Source organism: Lucilia cuprina, chromosome 4, assembly GCF_022045245.1.
Source record: "Lucilia cuprina isolate Lc7/37 chromosome 4, ASM2204524v1, whole genome shotgun sequence".
Classification (NCBI taxonomy): domain Eukaryota; kingdom Metazoa; phylum Arthropoda; class Insecta; order Diptera; family Calliphoridae; genus Lucilia; species Lucilia cuprina.
In genome coordinates, this window is record NC_060952.1 from 85,922,156 (window position 1) to 85,932,634 (window position 10,479).

Sequence of the window (10,479 nt, forward strand, 5' to 3'; positions counted from 1 at the left end):
AAGAACGATTGGTGGACGATGAAATGGAGGCCTTGGAAGTCGAACTAAGTGAAGAATATTTTGTTTTATTCGAATTGGAAACAGAATGAGAATGTTGCTGCTGCTGTGATTGTGATGATGATAGTGGTGGCTGCATTTGTTGCTGCTGCTGATTGGCTATAGAATTTAAAAGGGTCTGATTGGTATCGACCGAAGAAAAAGAAGCTGTCGATGAAGTGGGTGAAATATCGGCACCACTAGAGGCGGCATTAAAAAATGAGGCTGTATTGCCAAGGGCTGCTGTACTACTAATAATACCAGCAGTTTGACTTATAAACATACCAGCCGGTGAGGGCTGAGTTGTGGTTACCTGATATTGCAACTGCAATGGCAGTGAATATTGTTGTTGTATTTTGGCATGTTGCTGTTGAACGACAGCAATCGTAGAGGAATGTTGTTGTTGCTGTTGCTGCTGCTGTTGTAGTTGTGTTGTTGGTAAATGTTGTGGAGCCATTGATTGTGTCAATGATTGTTGCTGCTGCTGTGGAGCTGGAGACGTAGTAGTGGGTGTTGAACCTACAGAAGGCATCCATCATCTTGTTTCCTCATTGCCACTACTACTGTCCTCGGGTTTGACAATCTTATAGGTAATTAAATATTCGGGATAAGCCTTGGAAAGTAAAAGAAAACAAAATCTCTCAATATATTTGAAAATCATTGTAAATTTTCTATAAAAATACCTGCTCTCCTCTATAAACCACATATTCAGCAAAATGTAAACCACCCGCCGAAGGTCGTCCTATAACTGAATGATGACCTGGTGGCGCATGGGCCATTTTCATGGCACTATATTGTAAAAATGATTTACCCAAAGCTACACGACATAAAAGCAATTGTCTACAAAAGAAATTTATTAATAAATATATTTTTTTACGATTTTTTTCAAAGAAATTTACCTTGGACACATATAACAGGATTTATCCTTGTGCGATGGACATCCAATACCACCACCAATACCATAAACATATTGATTACTTTTTGAACTATGCTCGGCAAAGTAAATACCAGCTCCAAACATGCCACCTATATAGGCATGTCGTTCATCAAAACCCTTCTGTACAATGGCATTAATGAATGGACTGCCATGGAACAACATGCGTTCGTTCGCTTGCATGGTATTCTCTTCGGAGACTTCTTGGCGCCGATGTGCGTAACGTTCCCAAAGTTTACGATTTTGTACCTTTTGAACCTTTTGAAAAGCAAAATACAAATTTTTATATAAAATTTAAAAGTTTTAATAATCATCCTACTACTTACCCTGATTATGTTATAACGTGTAAAATAACCACCTGCTTGACCATTATCACGATGCTCCCTAATGGTGGCCTGCATTTCCTCCTCAACTGCTAAGAATTCTTTATCATCTGGCAAAAGATCAACTAGCAGTGTGCCGGGATTAACATTATTGCCAATACCTACAAAAATGAAAAAAAAAAAAACGTTTAAAACTAAAGCAAATGAACTTAAACCCAAACACCCACCTGTTGTTGCTCTCAATTGTGCTATACCCTTTAAAATCTTATGACGAAAACCATATGCCGACACGCCCACCTGTTTCAAATCCTCATGACCCATTTCCGCTAAAATCTCTAATGTAATTTGTTCTCTCTCAAAGAGATCTATTAAATGTTCCAGCTGCAAGCTGGCCAAGAAACTAGCTATATTGGTTATAGATTCAGGATCTGCTACATCTTCACCTAAATCTGTGGAATTGGCTTCGGCTCCCTGAGCCGGACTGATACGTGTGGATAGGGGTAGTGGTACAGGAACACTTAATGTCATGGAGGCGCCCGAAGGCAGTGTTACAGTCTCGGTACTGGGCGATAAAACAGTACAGGCTGCTACATTTGGGCTGGTGCTGCTGTTGTTGGCTGTTAAATTGCTATTGGAAGCTGTGGTAACAGGCGCCAAGGGTGTGGAATTGTTACTGAGTAATGATTGTTGGGAAGCACTTAAGGCCGAGCTGCTTAGGGAGGTGGCCATGGCATCTTGCAACAGACATTTAACATCATCGGCTGTGGCCAGTTCTATGGGTGTTTGACCCTCTTGGTTTTTCATATAGGGATCGGCCCCATGGGCTAGGAGTAGGGAACATAATTGAGTGCGTCCCTTTTGGGCTGCTTCGTGTAAGGGGGTAAAGCCCCATTTATCGGTAGCATTTACGACAGTCTTGTGTTTAATGAGTAGAGCAGCAATTTCTAAATGGCCATACGAGGAGGCATTGTGTAGGGGTATCAAACCGCCCTTGTCTTGAGCATTAACATCAGCTCCATTTTCCAGTAAATATTCAGCCACCTCGTAGTTATTATAGCCGGCCGCCAGATGTAAAGGAGTAGAATTTCGTCCCTGAGCATCACGACAATTAATGGTTTCGGGTGTTACCAAACGTTGCACCCTAGCTAGATTACCCTTTTTGGCGGCATCTAACAAAGCCGAATTGCCCCTTAATAGTTCGGCCACATCATGATCTGACTCTTTAACCAAATCTGCAGGCGTGGCACCATCCCTATTCTTTTTGCTCGGATCAGCGCCATGTTTTAAAAGCAATTTGACAATATCATATTTACCCTTGGCGGCAGCCTCATGTAAGGGCGTAAATTTCCACAAATCGGAAACATTAACATTAGCTCCTGCTTTAATTAACAATTTGGTTACCTCAAAATGACCATAGGAGCAGGCATTGTGTAGAGGCACTAAACCACCCTTATCGGCTGCATGCACCTCAGCTCCATGTTCCAAAAGAAATTCCACCACTTGCACACGATTAAAACCAGCAGCAAAATGTAAAGGCGTCGAATGCCGGCCATCCAAGTCACGACAATTTACCGAATGCGGATTAGCCAAAACAATGCGACGCACTGTATCCAAATCACCTGCCTTGGCAGCCTCTAACAAGTGTGTTTCTGTATCTGGAGGATCCTTTAGTATTTTCAATACACTATCGGAGGCTAATTGAGCGGCTGTATAACCTTCCAGTGAAATGATGGTGGTGTCAATGTTATAGGATAACAGAATCCTAACAGCCTGCTCGTCTCTGGCACATTTGTGTAAAGCTGTCTGGCCCAAACCATCCAAAGCATTTACCTTGGCACCATTTTTAAGTAAAGTATCCATAATATCGTAATGTAAATGTTCGGCAGCCAGGTGAAGTGGTGTTAGGAAGGCCTTATTTTTCTCATTCAACAAAGAGCCCTTGCGTATGAGCAGTTCGGCAATCTAGAAAGATATTGCATTTAAAGGATACCATTCAAAAAAGTTTTCTAAAACTCACCTGTTTGCGTTTTGGATCTATAGATATGGCTGATGCATGCAGAGGAGCATCACCCGAATAGGGATGTATAAAATTGACAGTTTCCGAGGATAAAAACTTTTTTAAACGAGGTATATTGCCAGTTTTGCAAGCATCCAATACACAATGTCCTTTATATTCATCTAAAAGAAAAAAATCATTTTAATTTAAAACTTCTAGAGAATTTCAAACGAAATTCCCTAAACTTACAATGTATTCTCTCCCTTAGTTCTCGTGTGGGTGCCGAATCTATAGCAGATTTATTATGACAATTCAATAGTGTAGGATTGGCTCCTTTACTCAATAATAGACTACAAACTTCTACACGACTTTTGGAGGCTGCCTCATGCAGCGGAGTAAAAGCCCACAAATCATTAGCATTTACATCAGCGCCCGCCTTTATCAATAGTTTAGTCACCTCAAAATGACCATATGAACAGGCATTGTGCAACGGCACCAGGCCACCCTTATCCTTAGCATGTACATCTGCCCCATGACCCAATAATATTTCCACTATGGCAATACGATTATAACCAGCCGCCAAATGTAAAGGCGTTGATCGTCGACCATCACTTGCATGGCAATTGACATTTAAAGGCGTTAGCAGAGCTAAAAGTCGATCTTTAGCTCCCGAACGTGCTGCCTCCAATAGCTCATCTTTACGATATTCTCCTGTCAATACAGGTCGCGTATTTTCATCGGCCAATTCCAATGGGGTTTTATTTTCCGAATTTCTTATATTCGGATTGGCACCATGTTGTAAGAGCGCTATACAAACATCAACTTTACCTTTGCTAGCCGCCTCATGCAGTGGTGTATAATTCCAATTGTCTGTGGTATTCGGACACGCGCCAGCCTTCAACAGGAGGCGTACGACTTCGGCATGACCAAATGAACAGGCATTGTGTAGTGGATGGAGACCACCTTCATCACATGCTTGTATGGAAGCACCGTTATTTAAGAGAAATTCAACAACCTCTCGACGACCGTAACCTAAAAATAGTAAGATAATAAAATGTATTAGAAAAAAAAACAACAAAGGTAACAAGAATTAGCATTAACTACGATGCTGGGTTTGCAGCGACATAAGCTAAAGTGTCAATTGTTTAACAAATTGTTTTATGTAGACACACGTTTCTTCGTATACAGTGGGGGGAAAAAACTACAATACTAGTTTAGTTCTAGTTCAGTTCCAGTTCAGTTCTAGTTCAGTTCTAGTTAATTTCTATTTCAGTTCTAGTTCAGTTCTAGTTTAGTTCTAGTTCAGTTCTAGTTTAGTACTACTTCAATTCTAATTCAGTTCTAGTTCAGTTCTAGTCCAGTTCTAGTTCAGTTCTAGTTTAGTTCTAGTTCAGTTCTAGTTCAGTTCTAGTTTAGTACTACTTCAATTCTAGTTCAGTTCTAGTTCAGTTCTAGTCCAGTTCTAGTTCAGTTCTATTTCAGTTCCAGTTCAGTTCTAGTTCAGTTCTAGTTCAGTTCTAGTTCAGTTCTAGTTTAGTTCTAGTTCAGTTCTAGTTCAGTTCTAGTTCAGTTCTAGTTCAGTTCTAGTTCAGTTCTAGTTCAGTTCTAGTTCAGTTCTAGTTCAGTTCTAGTTCAGTTCTAGTTCAGTTCTAGTTCAGTTCTAGTTCAGTTCTAGTTCAGTTCTAGTTCAGTTCTAGTTCAGTTCTAGTTCAGTTCTAGTTCAGTTCTAGTTCAGTTCTAGTTCAGTTCTAGTTTAGTTCTAGTTCAATTCTAGTTCAGTTCTATTTCAGTTCTATTTCAGTTCTAGTTCAGTTCTAGTTCAGTTCTAGTTTAGTTCTAGTTCAGTTCTAGTTCAGTTCTAGTTCAGTTTGAGTTCAGTTCTAGTTCAGTTCTAGTTCAGTGCTAGTTTAGTTCTAGTTCGGTTCTAGTTCAATTCTAGTTCAGTTCTAGTTCAGTTCTAGTTCAGTTCTAGTTCAGTTCTAGTTCAGTTCTAGTTCAGTTCTAGTTCAGTTCTAGTTCAGTTCTAGTTCAGTTCTAGTTCAGTTCTAGTTCAGTTCTAGTTCAGTTCTAGTTCAGTTCTAGTTCAGTTTGAGTTCAGTTCGAGTTCAATTCTAGTTCAGTGCTAGTTTAGTTCTAGTTCAGTGCTAGTTTAGTTCTAGTTCAATTCTAGTTCAGTTCTAGTTCAGTTCTAGTTCAGTTCTAGTTCAGTTCTAGTTCAGTTCTAGTTCAGTTCTAGTTCAGTTCTAGTTCAGTTCTAGTTCAGTTCTAGTTCAGTTCTAGTTCAGTTCTAGTTCAGTTCTAGTTCAGTTCTAGTTCAGTTCTAGTTCAGTTCTAGTTCAGTTCTAGTTCAGTTCTAGTTCAGTTCTAGTTCAGTTCTAGTTCAGTTCTGTTTTAGATCTGTTCTGCTCTAGATCTGTTGTTGTTCCGTTCCAGTACTTTTCTAGTTCTCTACTAATTATTATATTCTATATTCTTGATTTTGGGAAAATGGTAATCAAATTCACTAGAAATAAAAATTTCGTAAATCGATTCAGTTTCTTCTTTATCATGACAACTTCATCGTGATTTGCTATTGAGTGTAAATTTCTTCCATTTCATTTTTTTCATAGATGTGTGATAAAATGTAGGGCAAGTGTAAAAAATAATGTCTATTACAATGATGATAATGATGATGTGACTATTGAAAATCTCTTTTAAAGGTCTTGTATTCTCCCAATGCCCTTTATTCCAATTTTTTTTACTACGAAAACCACTTCACCAAAAATACAATTTTCTTATTGTATATTTCAGTGATTTAAAATATATAAATTTTTTTCTCTTAATTATGAAAGAATAAGAAGAAAAAAGGTGACCAAGGTTATCTTAGTTTATTATTTTCTTGTAGTTCTTTGTTAAAATAATGTGTTTGTTGGTTGTTAGAAGAATTTTGTTTAAAGATTTTCCGAATTAAAGTGGGTTATAACTAGATGATAGTATGTAGCTGTCATTATTATATTGTTAGTAGATATTGTGGTTTATAGTATCATGTATAACATTGAGGTAATTTTTTTCCATTGATCATACATTTAGATGTTTGTTGGCATTAGTGTTTTTTTCCTAATAATTTAAAATTTGTAACAATTGCTCGAAAGAAATAATATGAGTAATGATCTGTGTAATTTAAAGATTTCAATTAAATATGTGTTCAGTTTTGTTCTCACATAAAACTAAAGTAAATTTCTCATACAATTTAAAAATGTGCAATGAAATATTTTGAATGAAAATAAAAATACGAATAAAATAATTGAGTTCTTCTCTTATTTTATATTTTATTTATTTTTCTTTAAATTAAGTAAATATTTATCGTATATGTTTAAATAAAAGTAGAATGATAAGATATGACGCCTTTTCGGTATAAACTCTTTTTTAAAATAAATAATACAGTTTATAAATATTGTATTACAGTATTTATTTGTATTATCAATTGTTTATGTAAATGCCACATGTATTTATATAATAACACATATGTTCCATAAAATCTAAATATATGGCAAATATTTTATAAGAAAATTAATTAATAATAAATATGATTGTTTCTTTGTTTTGTTTTTTTTTTATAAAAAGGCCTATAAGGTAAACGTAAAGTAAAACAGAAGTTAACCACAATTTATTAACCTTTTTAAAGTGAATTTTTTTAGTGACTCCAAGCAAAAATAGTGAGATACAATATGTTTCAGTTCTATTTTAGCTCAGATCTAATTCAATTTATGTTAAGTACTACGTCAGTTTTAGTTAAGTACTAGGTCAATTTTAGTTTAGTTCTAATTCTTTTCAAGTTCACTATTAAGTTCTAGTTCTGTTTAAGTTCAGTTCAAGTTTTTTTCTGGTTGTGTGCTAGTTCTGTTCTAGCTCATTTCTAGTTCTGTTCTAGTTCTGTTCTAGTTCTGTTCTAGTTCTGTTCTAGTTCTGTTCTAGTTCTGTTCTAGTTCTGTTCTAGTTCTGTTCTAGTTCTGTTCTAGTTCTGTTCTAGTTCTGTTTTAGTTCTGTTCTAGTTCAGTGCTAGTTCAGTTCTAGTTCAGTTCTAGTTCATTTCTAGCTCAGTTTTAGTTCAATTCTAGTTCAGTTCTAGTTCAGTTCTAGTTCACTTCTAGTTCAGTTCTAGTTCAGTTCTAGTTCAGTTCTAGTTCAGTTCTAGTTCAGTTCTAGTTCAGTTCTAGTTCAGTTCTAGTTCAGTTCTAGTTCAGTTCTAGCTCAGTTCTAGTTCAGTTCTAGTTCAGTTCTAGTTCAGTTCTAGTTCAGTTCTAGTTCAGTTCTAGTTCAGTTCTAGTTCAGTTCTAATTTTGTTCTAGTTCAGTTCTAGCGTGGTAAGTAATTACCTCTAGTTACTAGCGATTGAAAAACATTTTTATTTATTATATTTCAATGCAATCTTTAATAAAGCCAACATTAAAAATTATTTCGTAATATCTTTTGATTTTATAAAAAAAAAATGAAATTTTGTAATTTTTAACGGTAACAAGTATAAAGATTGCGATATTTTAATCAAAAATATTATACGTTACATATTCTAATTGAGTAATTATAACAACAGTCAGAATTATTTCAGCTGTCAGTAGAAAAAATGATTTCAAATTTAATTTAAACAGGCCACCGATATTAATACTGGGATCATATACCGAACGCAACAGTAAAACTTTTTCAAACTGTAAAATAATTCAAATAAATTAATAATATTTATAGAATTTAAAAACAATTTAGAAAAATCTCACCTCATGATCTTCAAATGTAGATCTTTTTTCTAAAACAATGCTATTAATATTCTTGGTGTTTTCGCAAAGCTGATCACATATCAAATAGTATAAAAACAAATCGAAACAGATAAGTACATAAACTACTGTTTCACTGGTATAATAAAAAAATAATCGCGAAAAATCCATTTCTTTATACATATAAATGACACTATAACAAAATATCGAATTTGCCACTAATATACATAGCAATGTACAAAATATGGTTGGACTAAAGGACTTATTCACCTGATTTAATAAGACAAAAAGTTCATAGTAAATTTTAGCAAATGGTTTTGACACTTGTTGTTGTAGCAATAGTTTATTTATTTTCGTTAAACCTAAATCAATATAGTACAATGTCAGGCTATGATGCAGCATTATAAAATGTGGCATAACCGTTACATATCTGAGCAAAAAGAAACGACGAAAACGGCTCCAATCTCTACGTATTATGGGCGGCACCACTCTATATAGACTATAAGCAATGTTTAAGTTAAAAATAAACATTTTCAATATTAAAATCTTTTTTGTTTTAGTATTAACAGAAATTTGCTGCCATTTATCAAAATATTTTTTCTGCAACTCCAGATACGCATTAATACAATTTCTCAAGGCCCTGTCGCCTTTAAAGTGCCACAACAGTATCGCAATGCACACAACTACATGGGAAAACTTTTCTCCAATTGCCATAAACCCTGTCACCGGATTTATCATAGTTATATATATTTCATGATTAACGAAATACAATCTGACTTGATTTATCACGAGACTAATATAAATCACATTTTGAAAGTACACAATAATTTTTACAAGAATATTCGATTTAACTGTACGCCCTTTAAAATCAATATAGAGGAAAATGCAACCCTCAAATAGACCGTGACAGAATGTTAAATATAATAACCAATTAGACCAACTTGACATGATGACTGACTGTTCGATACAAACGGAGTTTCAATGTTTTGATAATTTGAAAAAATTTAATATAATATTGAAAATTTCAGTTTTTATATAAAAAAAAACAAAAAATGCTTTAATAACATTTAAGATATTTATCGCTTTATTGAAAAATATTTAAACGATTTAAAACGATTGCATTTTTAACGTGGGTAGTTCGTAAATTTTGTAAAATAAATAAGTTTACCCATGTCCGGACTATATAGTAGACAGGTCAATACAGCAGACTAAAGAATAACATATGAAGTCCAGAACAGGTTTATAGTTCAGAATATACACAACACTATTGTACAATTCACAATCGTTCTTGTAAGGTTGTACCGTAGTATGTCGTAATGTTTTCATTATAGATTTGTTTTTGTTTCAATAAATTTTATTTGAAAAATTTTTTATGACTTACAACGCTACAACGATACGACATCGATTGTGAATTGAACATATGTTTTTGGCCATAAAAATGACTAAAGCACAGATGTTAGACTGATCTATCAAGTTGTCACACTATATAGATCTCAATACTTCTAATAGAATCTGTAATATCAAGAATGACACATAATTAAACCACCTATCAACTAAATTTAAGATACAAAATCTACAAACTCAATTTATACTATATTACCTAATCCTCTTAATATCACTTCTTTCAACTGTTGTAGCACTACTTTACAATAGTTCCAGTTTTTATTTTGTCATTCCATTGTCTTCCTGAGATTTACCTACATTTTCATTAAACCACTAGTATTGTTTTGTTTTCCTGACTGTCTTTCTCAAAACAAATGATCATAACATTATGTTAATTATATATTTTTTTTCCTTTGTAAATATAAATAAAATTCACATGTAACACAAAATTTACTTTTCATCATTATCATCAACATTCTGCAAAATTGTGGCAAAATCATTAAAATTTATAATTTTACACAATGTCTTCGTATATGTTGCAATAAATAGAGTCCAACAGAAAGAGGATAATTAATTATGTAATTATGCAGCGGAAATGACAATTATTTTGATAGGTTTTTTTTTCTAATTTTAATTGGATATAAAGTACTTTTTCCAAATTTTGAACTATAACTGAACTAAAATTAAAATAAAACTGAACTAGAATTGAAGTAGCACCAAACAACTAAATTACAACTGCACTACAATAGAACTACTACTGAAATAGAATTGAACTACAACTCAACTACAACAGAATTAGAACTATACTAGACTTGACTAGAACTGAACTATAACTCAACTACAACAGAATTACAATGAACTACAACTAAACTTCAGCTAAACTACAACTAGAATTGAACTAGCAACGAACAACTGTACGACAAATCAACTATAACAGAACTTCAATTAAACTTAAACTGAACTAGAACTGAACTAGAACTGGACTAGAACTGAACTAGAACTGAACTAGAACTGAACTAGAACTGAACTAGAACTGGACTAGAACTGAACTAGAACTGAACT

The 10,479-nt window shown here is 34.2% G+C and overlaps 1 protein-coding gene across 1 annotated transcript in view; it reads right to left on the reverse strand.

Moving 5' to 3' along the window:
* Positions 1–425: 425 nt before the first annotated feature.
* Positions 426–10,479, reverse strand: part of LOC111676478 (poly [ADP-ribose] polymerase tankyrase) — a 20,015-nt gene continuing 9,961 nt past the window's right edge. The window contains exons 2-8 of the mRNA XM_046948709.1: positions 3,539–4,321; positions 3,311–3,471; positions 1,521–3,255; positions 1,297–1,454; positions 936–1,228; positions 720–876; positions 426–649 (exon numbers count right to left, since the gene is read on the reverse strand). Of these exons, the coding sequence (XP_046804665.1) occupies positions 572–649; positions 720–876; positions 936–1,228; positions 1,297–1,454; positions 1,521–3,255; positions 3,311–3,471; positions 3,539–4,321 (3,365 nt within the window). The 3' untranslated portion in view covers positions 426–571. The remainder of the gene's footprint in view (positions 650–719; positions 877–935; positions 1,229–1,296; positions 1,455–1,520; positions 3,256–3,310; positions 3,472–3,538; positions 4,322–10,479) is intronic.